At 32.8% G+C, this 18,943-nt stretch overlaps 1 protein-coding gene across 7 annotated transcripts in view; it reads right to left on the bottom strand.

The window, feature by feature from the left end:
• LOC115244697 (filamin-A) overlaps positions 1-18,943 on the bottom strand; it is a 58,677-nt gene that overhangs the window by 15,443 nt on the left and 24,291 nt on the right. For 4 of the 7 annotated variants that reach the window (XM_029822576.1, XM_029822575.1, XM_029822581.1 and 1 more), the window contains 6 exons: positions 17,692-18,036; positions 16,849-17,462; positions 14,877-15,175; positions 11,326-11,464; positions 5,771-5,996; positions 372-512 (listed from right to left, as the gene is read on the bottom strand). In XM_029822576.1, the coding sequence (XP_029678436.1) occupies positions 372-512; positions 5,771-5,996; positions 11,326-11,464; positions 14,877-15,175; positions 16,849-17,462; positions 17,692-18,036 (1,764 nt within the window). Of the gene's footprint in view, positions 1-371; positions 513-5,770; positions 5,997-7,515; positions 7,666-10,213; positions 10,311-11,325; positions 11,465-14,876; positions 15,176-16,848; positions 17,463-17,691; positions 18,037-18,943 lie in introns of those variants that run through there. The other 3 variants (XM_029822580.1, XM_029822579.1, XM_029822578.1) reach the window with 3 other exon arrangements.

Genomic DNA, 18,943 nt, shown 5'->3' with positions numbered 1-18,943 from the left:
TTATATAAATTAAAAAAAAAAATAAATTTAAAAAATAAGTGTTTTAAAAATAAATTATACAATGAGAGATAATATAGTAAATAATATATAATAAAAATTTATCTATGAAGGTAATATTGGGAAGTTTAATGATGATCGTGTGATATTAATTTGTCGCAGACGAGGAGAGATTTATTATTAGCGCAAATTGGCGCTCGCGGAATTCATTACACGGAAAATGAATTTTCATATAGCCTCCCTGTTCCAGGATCGTACGGATCTTGCAGGCATCATGGATTATAGCGCGTTATTCTTGGAAGCTGCCATATGATCGATCGCGCCTGACGATTGCGTAATCGCTGTTAATTCGCGAGATGAATGGATTAATTTACCCTGGACATGTTCGCCGTTGAATTTCACATAAATCTCGTGAAGGCCCTCTTCCCTCGGCTCGTACTTGATGGATACCGTACCATCGTGATTGTCCTCGATCACTGGTTTATCTGTATTTCCGCTCGGCATCTTTACTTCGGCTGAAAATGAGCAGAGAGCAATGTTTATCAGACATAATCCAAGGACACTTACGCGACATATTTTCCTCGAATGCGTCGCGCGATTGGTTGGCACTGGTATACAAAATTACAGTTTTCGCAAACACGATTTCATATTAAAAATAACTGCTTAATGTTTGTGTTTGTCATGTTGCTCGCCATTTCATATATTCAAAGATATATAATAATATCTTCGCACAAAAATAATTTTCCTCAGAAATAGAAAAAAAGTAATTCATTTTTCATATATATATATATATATATATATATTTCTATCATGTTTTAAAAAAATAGATCAGATTTCTATTTCGTTGATGTATCTATATTTTTCGAAGACATATAATAATAATCAACGGTTTGTACACATGTAGAAAATGGATAAAATTTTAAGAAGTATATATGTGTGTGTATTGAACAAATGAGTCAAAATATATTTTTCAACAAAACAATGCACATATCAAAAAAATATATTTTTTAGATATATCTTCTTATTAAACATTTAATTTTTCATAAGTATTCATAAATTAATTTTTTAATTGATAATAGGTCGATAATCTGATTACTATAAATTATAAATTATTTGATATAGCTTTTCAAATATCGTTTGTTGAGAAATTTTTCAGTCAAAGTTGTATTCAGAGATTTTTCTTGTAGGCGCAACCTTTTCTCGTATGAATATAGAAGAGGCTCTGGAAGATGAGTGGTGCAAAGTCAAGTCCGGGTCCTGGAATCTCTTCCTTTTCTTGAGTATCTTTTGCATAACAGATCGGTCCGCGTTCGGCGTAATCGAATTCACTGCAGGATATACTTTTTAGCCAAGCTCTATAGAAGGTTGATACCTCCTGCCATGTGGCTGGTTTCTCTGCTTCCTCTTCCGCCCAAAACATCTCCAACGAGTATACTTCAGAATTACGTAAATTATTGTCGATGCACTGAATGAATTATATAGCAAATCAATTGTAAACTCACTTTAAGATGGAAATCTTTCTATATATAATCGCCGTAAAGTTTAATAATTGCTCGTTTTTTTCTTAATATGAAAAGAAACTGTATTTTTTGTTTCGTCAAAAGAATTAATAGTCTTTTGATTTACACGACGATTGCAAAGTTAAACGTATATGAATCTCACAAGGAAAAATTCTATGTCTTTTAATTAAATGGCTTTTCGATTCTGTCTCATTAGTAGATCTTATCCTTACAATTAGATTTTTTACGCAAGAGAAAATTAAATTAAAAAAAAAAAATCTTATATCATTTTCAAATATCGATCGAGATGATTCAACGTAGATGAAAGAATCCAGTTACAAAAGCGACGTCACGTGCCGAAGGCAACACCCCGAGGACAAGAAACCCCCGAATAGATCGGCGGCAATAAATCTCCACCGTAACGTGTTTGCGCTAAAAAAAAAGTCAAGGATTTCCGAGGGGTTCCGCGGGGCAATCCTGGAGGAGACCAACCGACCCACCGACCAACTGACCGACTGATCGAACGGTAACAACGTCTTCCGACGTTCTCCAGCGATTTCGTTCTCGAGGTCTCCAGCCTGATGGCGTCTATCAGTCGACCTCACGAAGGCGCATCTCTAGCACGACTGACGATCGCACGGCTACTAAAGTCGGTCGACGGCGGGGGCGAGAGAGAGAGCTCGGCCGTCGATCTGGCCGGGTGATCTTTTTTCCAGCATAAAGTTACCAGGAGGAGCCGATTGAGTATCGCTCGCGATGCTCGTTCGCCAATCTATCTTGTCTATCAAGCATTCTTGCCTGTCTCTCTCTTTCTCTCCTTCCCCAACAATTCCAATCTCTCTTTCTCTCACTCTCGGTCTGTCTTATTTTGTCGCGTTTTCCATGAGGAAATTTATCCTTCTCTATAGGTCGCAACCACGTGCCTATACACGCATACACGATTGGAATAACCTGTAGAGGTTCACGCACGCGCTAATCCGAGGGTTCCGAGGCTGGTGGGAGGAAGCGAGTGGTCGGCGTCGTGGCGCCTGCACCTGGTCCGCCAAGATTTATGGCGCAGGTGTATCGGTGTGGAGGGATGGAGGTATATTTTATATACATATATATTATATATGTATGTACGTTGTGGTAATCGCGTCGTTTTCTTTCAGCGATGGACGACTTGCGTGGCTCGTACAGATCAACGCTGGACGAGACCAGCTTGATCGGGGTAAATCGGGAACGGGACGACGTGACCATCATTAGGCGCGCTCACGATGACGTTATTGCCGGGCGCTCGACATATTGCCTTCGATTGCTGAAGGAGACGGCTCGAGGCCGTCTTTGGAACATGATACTTTTCATGACGGGGATCGTCAGATAGATTATTATTATCATTATTTGATGTTACTTTTTGGCCTGAGAAGAGACATCTTACTCTAAAATAGAATCCTCTTTATATCAAAGTTTTTTTAAAGCATGTTATAAATATTTCTTCTAATCTTGTATGCAAAATTAGAGAAAATCTCTTAAAACTTGTTATTCAATTTGATAGTTATATTTTGTCTCTCGCTTTTATCCTTTTTGAAATGTGCGCAGAAAGACAAAGGCAGTTGCGATGCATCCAAAGAAACATTCTGCTTTATTATCCTACTTTGATTCTTTTCTCCATTCTTCTTTGATTCCTTTGTTTATCTTTATCAAATGTTACGGTTACGTAAATTGTTATCATCTAGGATGAAATGCTGGAATTCTCAAGATAGACAAGACGAGAATCTTGGCGTGTAACATCCCGACTACGCTTCCGTGATCGTCTTTTCATTTACCGAAGGAAGTCATCAAGCAAGCGAACTGGCTCGTGTGCGCATTTAACACTAGTCGCAATCGCTATGACGAAGAGGAACGGATGCCTGCCGAGTTTGACTAATTGCGGACAGGCGTAGAGATGCGTTGAACCACCACCGTGTAATTCATCGTTCTCACACGCATCAGCGCTCAAAAGTCACCGGAGATATCGTAAATAATCTGCTAGAATCACAACGACCTGATTCAAAATTATTCATCATCCTCCGTTTTTATTCGGTGTGCCGTTTCCTTCTTAATTGCGATATTATATATTAAACGTATATTGAAATGGAAGCGATATATCATTTTGTGAACTGAAAGCAGCAAAATATTAAGCACAAAACTTTATCGCGCAAGATTTTAGCAACGAGATCTTTTGGCAAGGTAAAACGCGTCCGGAATGGAACCGCGCGAGTTCGTCGACCGGAAAATCCGAGTTCCAGTTTCTCTTACGTCGGCACGAGGGAATGAGCCTGATCTGGAGAATGGAAGGGAACGCTCTTTTTTTGGACTCGCCATCGTCCTCGGCTCGAAATCTCGAGACTCGGCTTTGGACCAACCACGAGTATCATGCATCCGGAGCTACTTAATCACCCAATATTAATATCGCGGACAGTATGTCGCGCTTATCCGCGCGATATGCATATACTCTTCTTCCACGTGGTGGCCCGCCTGTCCAGCTCGCCATATTTTTGGCGAGGTGGTGGATAAAACGCGATGATGTGTCCGTCGTGTCTATCATTTGACGCTCTCTTAACGCGTGTTGGTCAACCGCGGAACATTAAGTATAATTGAATTACTCGTAGTCTGCTTACTTATTAACGTCAACCGTCGAGAGAAAATTTGATTACGTTATTTAAGAGCAGAAGCTAGCATTTCATTTCCTCTGTTGTTTGATATGAATATTAAATATTATTAATTTATATAATATTATATTAATCTATTAATAATTAAATTTAAAACCCAACTAATAATTATTGATCTTATTGTTATAAAATTATTATGTTATTCTCTATTTATTTACTAATCTATCATGCTGAAGTTGTTAAACTACTTAACCCGAAATATTACATAGCGTTGCATCGTCGATTGTTAATCAATCTCACGAACGAACTATCAAATACACACGAGTACGAATCGAGTCAAATTTAATGCCGCTGCGCACGCGTAATGCGCATGAGTAATGATAATTCCTTCGTCATAATGTTCATTAAATAAGTTGAGAGACGGTTTATTTTTTAATTGTATTGCAGAAAGAGGGAAGAAGGTTTTAAGAGGGACAAACATTTGAGAGCGCCGAGTTTGTTTCGCACGAGACGAAAAAATCCGCATCGTAAAATCTCGAGAGCAACCATGCTTAGTATATGTTGCGCAGTAAAATTCGAGATTTATTTCTGCGTTTCAAATAGATCGGTTCCACGATGACGTTGTTACGTTCGGTTATTGTCGTTAAACTAATAATAGAACATAAATTAATAATTACGGAAACGTGTATCATGCCGATATTACGTTGGATATTAGAGCTCGAAACGATAAACACGCACAAGTTTATCAAACAATTATAAAATAATGTGCCCAAAATGATTCAATCTGTAATTTCAAAGTGCATTATATAAAAGATATCTGTTTAAGAGAAATAATTAAAAATTTAATCTATTAAATCAATTAAAAATCTTTATTCCTCCATAATGAGATCTTTTTGCATAAAAGAAAGAAGCATCAAAGAATTATCTGTAATGTTTCGACGAATAAAAGCGCGTTACTCTCGCAGTAGTATAAACTAATAATAAATCGAACAGTATTACAAACTTGTTGTCTTGTCAATCTATGACAGCAATTTCATCTCAATTTTAAACTATACTTTCTTTCAGTATAATTGTATTTATAAATATCTGATGTTTCTTTGTCGCAATAGTACAAGACGACAATACGTCGTACAGTGCTTTACGTTATTCTCATTACTGCACTAAAAGATTGTAATCGCAAAATTGTTTTAATTTTTTATAAATAAATATTTTCTTTTGATATATATTATCAAAAAAAGATATTATTAACATTTAAATTTCTATAAAATATAAAATAATTAAATCATCGATAGATGTCACAGTATATTTTCCAGTATCCAACCAATCGTACTATGCATTCAAAAATCTATATTCTTAATATATATTCTTAATCTATATTCTTAAATCTATATTCTATCATTTGCAATTATTGCATGTTTATCAAAGCATCAACGATAATTAAATAACGTACATATACGCATAATTATGTATCATATTTTTTCTTACGATACTTGCATGCGACGTATATGCTGCTCCAAAATTCTCGACGGTATGGAAAAATCGTATTTTATTTTCCAGACAAAAATTATCTTCATTGTTTCAATTATTTTAATGAAAAAAAATTTTTGAAATATGAATTAAAGATATTTTCACAGATGTACTCACAAATAACTGTGCCACCGCTCGCAAGAGGTAGTGGGATAGAATTCAACCGAATAACGTTGAAATTCTTCTTCGATAGCTCCTGTTGGCTACTGCGCTTTGTAGTGACAGTAGAGCTCTCCTGTAGGGTTGTGCTACGCTGTTCAACGACGTGTTGATTTTGTCTCTGTTGTGACTTACGAGCTCGTTGAGTTTTATGCGTGCTATGTTCCCGATACTCCTCGGATGCCTGAAACATCATTGAAATTGAGACACTAATTTTAATACTAAATATCCTTTCTCCTTACATCTTAACTTGCGAGTAATGCTATAATTATAATACTTTAATAAAGAGAGATAAACAAAATATAATCTATACTATTATACATAATTGACAATTAACTTAATTACATTTCAGTAAAATATATTAAATCGATACTTTTATTTTATTTATTTATATAAAAAACGCAGACTGTGAAAAGTTGTGATACTGCTGAGTTGTAAATACTGCTGATTGTGTTAATAAAAATGTAACTGGGGATTACGATGTGAGAGACAAAGGTATGTCTCTGGTGATTGAATCGCAATATCGCATGATAAGATATTTCGGTGCTGGAGCGACGCCAAGCATTAAAAAAAAATTTTTTTTTTCATTTTTTGCGAGCGCTAATAAAATTCTTGCGAAATCTCCACAGGAAAGAGGAGCGCAGGAATTTTCGAAATCGGGAGATGGTGTACGTTACACCTCATTACGATAGAATCTACGTATTTTGATTCTGGTCGCAAGCCAAAGTGCGATGCATGTAAAGAATTTATTATGTAACCACGTCAAAATTATTGCAAAATTCTCATCATAAGAAGCCTATATGTATTGAATTCGTTAAGTTAATTCGCAATTGCGATAACGTTGAGCTTAATTATATTTTGTTGTGAGCCAAATTACGCTGTTTAGTTAGTTTTGATTATAACAATGATATTTAAATCAAAACTTTAATTATAAAAGAAAACAACCCTCACAGTTACCAATATAATTCATAGAAAATAGTTTTTACAGGAATTATCAATTTTCTTAATCTGCAATCAATCGTAAATATATATTATTAATAGAGTGATCTTTCGTGAGATTATTTTATGTATATTTTATTATATACATTGTATTTCATGTACATGTATATAAATTCATGTAAAAATCTGTATTTTTATTTCTTTTCAACCAAACGCCCATTTGCAAAAGCCGATTCAATAGAATCAAATATTAATTCTTCCCATAAAATATTTATGTCAATAAAAAAAAATATGAGATACTACGCCAAGCGTGTCAAGACGCAATATTGCAGCTGAAACCAAAATTAGCTTGAGGGAAAGATACCAAATGTGCTACGTAAATAGTTACTTTCATGGTACAAAATATAATGCGGCGACATCAAAGCGATATCACCATAAAAAATCTCTCTCCTAATTCTCATGCAAAAAATATTTTTTTATTTATTTTTAATATCATATTTTTTGTATAAATTGAAAATGTATGAATTTGTATAAATTAAAATTAAAGATTATCTTTAAAATCATATATTAATACATATAATCTGTGTATTTCAGTGTTATTTTTTTCTATCTTCTAAAAAGTTACAGAGCAGTAAAAAAAGCTGCTAAAAGCATTTTTACAATTTATTTAGTGCTATGTACGATATGAAAAGCGAAACATTATCTTGCCAATTAGATTGCTAAAAAAATCGTGCCATTCCTTATTTTATCTCTCGATAATTTACCGCGATCATTCGTATCACTCACTCAGTCCCCGGACGGTCACGACTATCATAAGATCAGTGCCATATTCTAAGTCTCCCGGAGGTCCGCGGGCCGTTTGTATCCCTCTACATAGAGTTACTTGATCGACTGGTTGCGTACCTGACAACCAGCTATCACACTTCGACTTCACCGATTTACGAGGAAACGCCCAGCTACGTTGGTGGCCGACACAAAACTCGCGCCTTGCTGGTATCCAACCAATAATTCCGGGCACAATGCTCAATTTCATGTACGATAATAGATACTCAGCCCCCACTCATTCACATACAAAAGAATTAAGAGTGCAAATAATCGTGACGAAAATGCGATTGTGTTATATATATATAATTGTAAATTTATAAGCGACAGCTGATAAGACATTGAGAATATTATTATGTGAAGAAATCGATTTTGAAATTACAAGAGTTTACAAGATTATATTTGCAGGATTTCCAAGAAATAGAAAAAAAAATATTGGACAATGATTTTTAAATAATATAATCGCCGACATATATTTAAAAAAAAATGTAATAAATAAATATAACTTTTTTAAAAGATTAGCAATTTTATAAATGAGGAGTCTTGTAATTTATATGTGCTTAATTGTATTTTTATAATTAAAATATTTTTATAATTAAATGACGATATAGATTCATCGAGTATACGCACACAGTCAGTAATATTTTAAATATATACTATATAATACAAGTTCGCGAAAAACCTAAAATACGCAATCGTAAACGGAACGACAGTACATTTGGATAAATCCCAAATATAATATTACATTTTGTTTATAACCAGTTCAGCTATATTAAACTGACATTAAAGCAAGAGATTCACAAACCTCTCAATATCGTACGGAATGTTTTATTTATGCAGTTATCACATAAACACTCCAAGTGCATATCACTGTTTTTCTGTTACGACATAATTGGTATTAGTAATAATAAAATAAATTACCTGATTTTTCTTTTTGATAAGCAAAAAAAAAATTAAGCAGTTTTAATAGCCTTCGATCATAAATAATCGCGAAGATTATTTCAAAAGTCAATTTTTATTTAAGAGCTATTCTGTGGAAAAAGCGGGAAATAATGACAAACATCGGTGTCAGCCGACAAGAGGAATGTGTCACACAAAGCCGCCGTTGTGAATCCTGGCACAGGGTTTAATTTAACTCACGGTATTAATTCACCCTCTCCGTCTCTTTCGGCCACCCACTCCGTTCCTGCTTATAAATTTGGGAAAGCCTGAGTCGCACTCGAAATAGTCTAGGAGCTCTCGCTAAAAGATGAACGGCGACGAAACACGTATTGGATTTCAAAATGGGTCGTAGTTTTAATTTCCAGTTAAAATCCAGTTACAATTGATGCCCCAACGACATAATATATGGACATCCTACTAAATGTGCCATGTCTTACTAGACAATAGAATGATCACCAGGCACGTCGTACACTTCGAGATATTATTTATGCGCGGTATTCGCGAAGAGAGTTATGATGCGTGACACAATGCAATAAAATAATTTTCTTGTAAAATAAAATCATGAATTGCAAAATAATATAGTAAAATTTATTTCAGTTTTTTAAAATTTTAAATATTTTATATTTTAAAGTAACATTATTAAATTATTATTTTTCACTTCCAAATACAATATAACAAAATATTATTCTGGAACTATTATTAAAACATAATATAATAAATATAAAGAGTGACAAATTTATTCTTTTAACTTGACTTGTTAAGCTACTTTCGATAATAATATGGCTCGTTTAAACATCGTGGATTATTACGCATATTTGCAACAATCGAAAGCATAAATACTTTATTTGATCAATATGCCAAGAAAAGAAAGCAACGTATTCTGAAACAATAATTTTTCTCAAGCGTTAAAATTTAGTAGACTAATTGAGCACATATCATAAAGCGTTAAAGTGACCGCATGAATATGCAAGCATTTATATCACCGGCTTCTACTGTTCCATACTTTGTAGCACTTTGCTTTGCGGCGAAATAATCAGATCTCGAGATAAAAGCAGATAAAAGATTATCAAATTCTATAAAATAACGAGAAGATTTCAGAAAAAATAAACTTTCCGATACTTTATATATGGAAAAAAAAAGAGAGAAATGTCAGACTAAATTGATTTTCTTCTACTGACAGTGAAAAAAGGTTGACCGAACAATGTCTGACCATATTTGTCTATTTCTACTGTATTTCTATAGTAGGTAAAAAGAATAATTTATAAAGTGATGTTTGACTATCTTTGTTTCATCAATCAAAAAGATTGAACATTAGCATATTCCCTGTGACCATAATATTAACTTAATCCAACTACGAATATTCATATGTAGAAAATAAAATGAGTTTGGATATTTAAAAAATTAGATACCTATTCGAGAAGCTTGGATAAAATGGCATCATATGAATTAATAAGATTTTTTCATAGCTTTCAACTAGCTTTTAGTTATGGTTCCAGCACTTGCGATCGGAGGCACTTTGGACCACTTGATGACGAAAGCACTCACACGCGTGCGCACAAACAGGCATACATGCACACGTAGTTAGAGGAAGTCCATGCACGTGAGATGGGGAGGAATATACAGACTGCAAGAAAGATATATAGCGAGAGATAGAGATTTATGTGTGTGTGTGTATGTGTGTGTGCGCGTGAATGTTACTTGGAGAGGAATTCGTGTTACAGCGCGACGGGGTCCACGTGATGAACGAGGATTCGTGCGATAACGAGCCGGTGAATGCGGTCCCGATGAGCCTTCGCAGTGGACTGTTTCTCTGGAGACTACGCGACAATATCCTGCACTACGTGTTGCCTCTATAGTTAGATACACCTCGTGCCCCACCCACCCCGGGGCTCGTCGATCAGAGCACCGGGCATCCGGATCGGTATCGAGAAGGCGTGATTACGAGGAGATACACATGCTATTCATGCATCATCAATCTTTGTTTTGCAATTCTTCAAAAACTGTCGATCCTCGCAAGACGAAATATTTACAACCATACATGTTAGAGGATAAAAAAAGGAAGATTAAAATTTTTTCTTTCTATGAAAATAACCTGCAATTTTTGTACCATAAGTAAATAAGTAATTAAAAAGTATTTTGATAAATGAGATATTTAAAAACCCATTCTCCAAGTTTCCGTTAAAAATCCGCTAAATAAATATGCGTAATTTTTTATACATCCTTCCTTCCTGTGAAGTTTTTGTATATATAATATGAATTTTCCCAGACTATTTCTTTCATTGTAATGATAATAATAGACATATTTTAGAGCATTGTATAAAGCAAAATCATTTTAAGATATTAAATTAACTTACATCATTCTATAATTGTTGAATATAACGAATTATATCGTGCATTATTCGCAAGAATAGATAATAAAAGAAAAAATATTGTCAAGTAATAGCAAGATATAACGCTTTCATTAGCTTCACGGTCTATATTCATATAATTAATTCTTATATCATTGCGCAGAGATGAATACGTTATACATTTGCTAAGATATTTTGTGATATAAATTGGAATGTTCTACTTATAGAAGTTCACTTTCTATAATAGATATAATGTAAGTATACAACAGCAAGAAGTTTTCAAAAAGAATCTAGTAACGGATTTAGTAATTAATGTTAAATTTGTATATATTATTAATAACGCTATATGTAAAGAATTTTGCAAACTTTTTATAATTTTATTTCGCATGAATATGAAGGTGGTTTTAAACTTTGTGGTAAACAAAGTTTAAAATATTTAAAGTATTGTACGTATATAATTACCGTGAAGGTGTAGAATCCATCAGGCACCGGTTGTCCACCAAATTTGATGCTGAGGGTATAGTCTCCTGCATCGGCAACCGTGTAATAAATATTAACTGTGCCATCACCGTTGTCTTCTATGTCAATGTCAACGACTTCACTGAAATCACCGACCGAGACATATTATTCACGTATTAAAATATACATAGAATGGAGAGCCATTCAAGAAATATTCGAGTAAATTTTCGTGACATTACTGCAATTCCATTCAACAATAAATCATACGAATACTTTGAATAGTTTCTTACGGTTTTATTCTTAATTATTTGAATTGCACTGAATCTTAAATAAGATAAAAAATGTAAACCAAAGAAATTTAAATTTTAGCTTTAAAAGAGAAATTAATATTTAAATTAAAAAAAAAAAAAATTGTCTTAATTTTTCTTACGATTTCAGAAAGTCGATAACTGAAATATTCGTATAAATAAATCACATGGAAAATGTCTCTATATCTGTATTTCCTAAGGAAAGAGATAAGATACACAGTTACCACAAAAGTAAAATATTTTCAAGTTACATTCTAGAGTAAAAAAATATATTGTCACTCATACATTCTAATTGCAATGACACTTATTCAGTATTTTCTTCTCATGCACAAATCTAATAGATTATTAATTTTTGTTAAGAGAATCTATGCAATACATAAAAATCAATTTCGAAATTTAATACCATCAATAAGTTTTTTGCCTAAAAGGAATTTATTAGGCACCTTTAAAAAACTTAAGAAAATTTGCTATATATCTTTTTTAGAAAAACATGTTTTCTTACATCATTTGAAAATTTTGATAAATAATATATAAAAAAATAAACAATATAAAGCAAATCTCGATGGCAAAATCTATTTTCAAGAAATGCTGTCATATTCTATTTTAAAATATAAACATTTATTTGTCGTAGGGCATTGTCTTATATAAAATGTAGTTTGAAAGAATGTTTATTATAGGGGACACTAAACGCGTAATGTCATCCGGTACACACATACTTGGCCCGTTCCGAAGTATCTTCTTGACAGAAGACACTCACTGCCAATTTGAACAACGGAGGATAACACGATGAATTATGAGATAGCAGCTGTGCGTGCTACTGTTAGCGTTCAGAATGCATTTATAGTCGATTAGAGATTAGAGCTGTAATAAATTTTTCCAAGAAGAACACACTGGTTACACGCGTGAATGCATACATTGTAGAGTAGGATAGGAAGTGCAAATCTCATTAAAGATCCCGAAATATTCACGAAGGGCATAATCGTTACGCGCGAATGCGTAACACTTACTATGCTATCTCCATCTTGATATTGCGATAAACAAGCTTCATAACAAGATCTTTGGTATAGTAATAAGAGTTATTTTATAATATATCATTACGCGATTTATCATTTTTAATTTTGTCATAACAATGTGATTAAGATTTATTTAAACTATGTATCTCTTGATTTCATTGATAAAATGCTATATAAAGATGTAATATAAACTTTGGATATATTTTGTAACGATTCCTGTGTGTGTTGTACTGGTAAACTCTCTTTCGCTGAAAAAGTCTGTTTATGAGAAGCTTATGCGATCATCATATAATTATTGATCATATGTCAAATAAAGTATAATAAAATTAAATTTAATTTGGATTCTCAATTCTCTCTCAATTATCACTATAAGATAAATTAATGAACAAATGGTCAAAGCAAATGATTTTATGGCAAAATTCCAATGTAGCTCCTTGTCAAAGAAAGAATGTAAAATGATTTTAACTCGGTTGAATGATTATAACTTGGCATTAAGCTATGACAATTAGAAGAATATGTACATACGTCTAGTTCATCTAACCTATTTAATTGCCAACAAGAATAGCATGTTATAAGCCATTGTATCAAACTGCGCATCATACGCTTTTTTAATTAATTTTGATATACATAGTTCATAGTTTTTATTCAATAAGCTATTAAAAAGTAGTATCTATTTTAAAATTAAAAAACTTTGATATAAAATTAAATAAAAGAATTTAGCAAGATTTCAATTTTCGTGTGTACTTGTGTGTACGATAATATAATAATAAGAATACAATAAATACGAAAAAATATAGTAAAATAGAATATAAAATATAAAATTAATTAAAATTAATTAAATAAATAATAAGCACAAAAGTATACAGAATATTGTGAGAAATAATAATAAAATATAATATATCTATATTTCAATTTTCGAAAAATTATTGTTGCACGAAAAAAATTCTATCAACACTATCAGCAATCGATTACTGCTGAAAAACGATCTCTCTATATATACGATCTCTATATTATTATAAAAACAATTTTAATATTTTTCAAATAATCAATCAATTGGTATTCTTCACTGTCGGCACCCCAAGTATTATTAAAGATATTTTTAATACTCTTAGATATAGATACCTTTCCTCGTTCTTGGATTAAACCAAACCGACATTTAATTTTAAACTTATAATACGGTAATCAACATGGATATTGCGTACGAAGATACGCAATGAACCACAATCGTGTTATTCGCTTGTACATGATGTTCGTAATGGCAACATGCCATGATTCTGGTTTCTCCCGAACTTGTTACAAGATTTACGGTCTACTAGTCATTAACATCTTTACACTCTAGGTACTAATCCCGATATACCGTTATTGATTTCTATCGTATACAAAAACATGCTGTTATAAATTGTTAATTTAATCCGTATAACAAATTCGCTGATCTATAGCAACTCTTAGTGATTTGAACCGCAAACGACAAAGTTTTAAAAATATTTTATTTATTATTTGGAAAAGATGATTAATGATAACTATAAATAAAAAATAAAAAAATACTTTAATATTTTAATAATTATTACTAGCGTATTATAAAATTGTAGCAATAAGATAATAATTTCTTGCACTTTGTTTAATACTTATGCAAAAAGGGAAGCACAGTAATAGTAAGAGTAATAGTAAAAGAAATCTTTCTTGAAATCACATATGAATTAAAAATAAATAGGCAGCGATGGCGCGACGTATTTAAAATAAGATGGAATTTTTGTCTGGAAACTTCTACGAAGATTGAAAAACACATGTGTGAGAATTACGGTAAAAATATGAACCGCCGTCGCACAAGATCAATTCAGATATATGTAAAAGTTACAACTCGTGAAAGATATTGCTATTAGCAACTTAGAATAATTGCGGGAACATAAATATACTAAATTGAACATTTAACATATTAAAACATATGCACCTCCCGTATAAATAAGCAAATGATTTCTTATAAATCATTTTGCTTGCAAAAAGTAGACACGTATATTAGAGAGACACACAAAATTAAAGTCAAATAGATAACAAAATATTTCCGATAAATGTTACACAATATCTTTTTTTAAAAGAAATATTTTTATGTATATATGTCAACCATAAATGAAACGGCAAAAAAAATTTTCAAAAAGAAAAATGTATCGTATAACACGCTATCTCTGATTCATCTCTTCCGAAATAACCGGATTTAAATCGAGCCTGGAGTGCTTACCTTCCGGAAGTGGAGCGGATGCGGCAGGTCACTGCACCGCGGCCTGCATTCTCAGTATCCACGGTGATGCAGTACTCCTCCCCCTGAGCCAAAGTGCGCTGAATGCCCTCTTTGATCTTGCACTGGTCCGCCTTGCCGGTGGAGACGCTCTGCACGCTCACCGGGCTGCCTGGCACTTCCTTACCGCCGTATTTCACGTTGACCTTGTAGCGGCCGCAGTCATCCGGCAGATAGGTCGCCTTGTATTTACCGTCGCCGAGATCCTGTACTTCTACCTTACGCGGCACTTGGTCCGGTCCCTGAAACAATTCAATAAATCATTAATTGTAAAATTGCGATTAATCGTTCGATTATCGCTTGACATTCGATACATCCATTTGTTTGGAAAAATATCGTATACTATTACATATGTATATTGTATGTGTAGATATGACTGTCTAGTGATTTCTCAAAAACAAGATTCTGATAGGTATATAGCTGGTACCAAGATAATTTGAGAAATTTGTCAAGATGGTAGGCCAATTTATTTTGGTGATATTGAAAACAACTCATGTAATATTTTTATACATAGAGATTGGCTAATGTATCGAATTATTGTGTACTGTGCTTAAGATTTTCAAATAAATTTTCAAATAAATACGAGAAACAGAAGTTAATAAAATATAAATTGTCAAATAATGAAACAAATTATAATAGTAAAAAAAATCAAGAAATTATATTTTTCTCATTAAATTTCTTATTTCTTATATATATTTCTTATATTATCCTTGTGTATTTCAATCTTTATGAGAAAAAAGAAAGAATATCCAAGAAAACTATATGTATCGTTGCATATCTTTGAGTATTCGCATATGTTTCAATTTATTGTTTTGCACACTTTATTACAATTAAACATTAGTATTATTAGTTAGTATTTATTATGTTTTTGCGTTTTATGTATATGCATTAATGTAAATTATAGAAGAAAATCTATTTATTTATTTCTAGATTATGTAATAACAACATCATTGAATATTAATAATAATATGCTAAAGTAAAACACTGACATGAGTACAACCAGATATAAAGGGTTATTAAATTTTGGTTGCCATTTTAATTTATACAATATATTTCACACAATAAGAACATATAATACAATTTATTTAAAAAAATTTAATTTTTACTGTATCGCTATTACTAAATCAGTGAGACCATATTTTAAAGATTTTTACAATTGCAGGTTAAAATAAATACAATTTTTTTCGATATGAAAACGATCTTCTTTCTCTAAAAGAATAGCAACTTCATCCGGAAAGTGTTCACTTTTTCTTAGATGTTTCAAGGTGTCGGAAGACTGTTTCCTTGCAATAGCTCGCCAGCATCAGTAATTATTATCGTAGGCTTCCAAATAATTAAAAAACAAATTTAAAAAAAGAAAAAATATATAGATGTATTCAACAGAAAAAAATATATGTAAATTATAATAATTTTAACACAATTTAAAAATATTTATATTACAAAACTACAATATATTAGAATTCTCTGATATCTAGAAATATTCCATTATAAATTATTGTAACAAGATTTAATTATATTCTATCTCAATATAAGTAACAAATTATTGTTAGTGCAGAAATTGCAAATATTACAACTTTTACTCGTTACAGTTCATCTGAAGTGTTATCCTATCTAATCGAATGATTATTTAACAATCAATTTCGTCAATCTGCTTTGCTACCAATCACTTTAAACAAAATAAAAAAAAGATTAATTATATTGATATCTATAAATGAGCTTTGATCTTAATGTTTACGAGAGTTCTCTCTCTCTCTCTCTCTCTCTCTCTCTCTCTCTGCCTCTCTTGTATTTGTGTGTTAATTATTATTTTTAATTTTTACTATCATCTTTAATCTTAGTTATCTTTGCAAGTACTTTTTGTCATATAAAATGTACAGTATCAATTGCAAAACATTTAACTCGGATCATTACTCACCACAACTTGAACTTCTAGATCGCCATATCCGGCCTCGGAAGTATTCACGACGAAGTCAGTGGGGAAGGAAGCGGTGCAAACGGGCGACACACCAGGACCCAACAGTGTCACCTTGCTTGGTTCGACGGTGGGTAAAACTTTTATCTTGTACGGACTGCCATTGATGTCCTCGCCATCGTAGGTCACGCCAATGTGCACGTTACTTCCGGCGGGCGGTGGTTGATACGTCACTTCGTATAAACCATCACCTTTGCTCTTGATCTGCGGCTTTTGCGCTTGTCCTTTATCAGTCGACAATCTGACATCCAGTTGCGCCGCTTTCGCGCACTTTGACGTGTCTACAGTGAACTTGGCGGGCACACCGTCCCGTACCATCTCAGGTTGTAAACCAGGCCCGTAAGCGATCACATTCTTCGCCTCCGAGTCCGATACCACCTCGATTTTAAACGGCGAACCGGGTATATTCTGCTCGGCAAACTTGATACCGATCTCATAGTCACCGGGTTCCGTAGGAAAGTACTCGACAGTGCATGAACCGTCGTAGTTATCCTTGGCTTCGACCTTGACTTCCCCGTCACCAGTGATCGACAAACCCAAGCCGCCATTGCCAGCCTCTGAAAGAAAATCGTACACGTGTCATTTCCTCTTCAATTCCCATTTTTTTCCGCGCGAAAATATTTCCTACTCTATAAATTTTTCTGAATTCTGAAGTATAAAAAAGACCCGCATTTAAAGATACACATTCCCGATACAAATACAAATTTAAAAATTTGGTAATCATTACTTTATCTATACGCATTAAGTTTTTTAAACTTATCTATCTATCTATCTTGAGTTACAAACCTCTAGTTTCCACCGTGAAGCGATTCGTCTTGTTCACGATGCCTTTTTCCAGTCCAGGTCCATACGCGCGACACTTGCTGGGATCAGAGCCGCGTTGCACGTTCACGGAGAAAGGCGAACCAGGGATAGGCATATTGTCGTAGAGAATATCGATGGTGTGACAGCCTTCCTCGAAAGGCGTGTAGCTGACGCGATAAGTGCCATCACCCTGGGGGATGATGAGCTTCTCAGTCTTCCCACCACTGGGATTGCTTATGGTGCACGACACCTTACCGTCATCTGTCTTCGATTTAGCGATGTCTTTCGTGTCTATCGTGAACGTCGCTTGCTTATTCACATATAAACCTGCAAAATGCGATAAGGCATGATGGAGAGAAAATACGTGAAAGTTTCTCTCTACAAATGCATTTATCAAATAATAATTGCGTTTTTTGCAATTAAATTTCATCATTCTAAAAAAAACTGTTTCTGAAAATATAGATTTTTCCATATATTAAAATTTGAAATCGATTCTTTTGCAAATGCAGTCAATGCATTTTTAAGATAGAAGCAACATTCTATTAAAAATACAATTTATAATACTGGAGATATTACAGTCTTGTATCTTAAATTATAATTTCTTATTTATATTAATATCTGAGATTGTAATTTGAAAAAGTACATATCTTTGTATAGATTATAAGATTTCTCACAGTAATCTTATATTATTTTATCACAATAAATTTATACTAAATGTATAATCATTTTCAAATGTATTTTTACAAGTATTACAAGTCATTAAATTCGTTATCACAAATCACACATCTAAAATATTATCTACAGCTTAATTAAATATCTATTGTGTTTCAATCAAATAAAAAAATATACGTAATCTTGAAAATTATTTGTTAAAAATACATAAGCGTATATTGTGAAATAATGTATAAAATAATTACAATCTCTTTGAGTTAATGACTAATATAAAAAATCAAGATAGCATACTATAAAATTATCATTTATAGCATTGGATTTTTTTTTAACTGATTAGGCAAATTAAAAATAAGGCCATGATTGTAGAAAGAAATAAAAGCTTACAAACTTAAAAATGTTTGTGCTTTTTATACATTTTCTACGAACGTGACTTCAAAAGTATTCCTCTATAGCATTCAAATATCTTATAACACGTGCGCATAGTAAAAACTTTACAGCAGGAAATATGATTATCGACAAAAGCATAGTTATAAAAAACACATGCATTGCTATATATATATAT

Source organism: Formica exsecta, unplaced genomic scaffold (genome assembly GCF_003651465.1).
Source record: "Formica exsecta isolate Colony F162 unplaced genomic scaffold, ASM365146v1 scaffold83, whole genome shotgun sequence".
NCBI lineage: Eukaryota > Metazoa > Arthropoda > Insecta > Hymenoptera > Formicidae > Formica > Formica exsecta.
The sequence above is the reverse complement of the archived record's forward strand: the minus strand, read 5'-3'. Positions and strand labels throughout refer to the sequence as shown.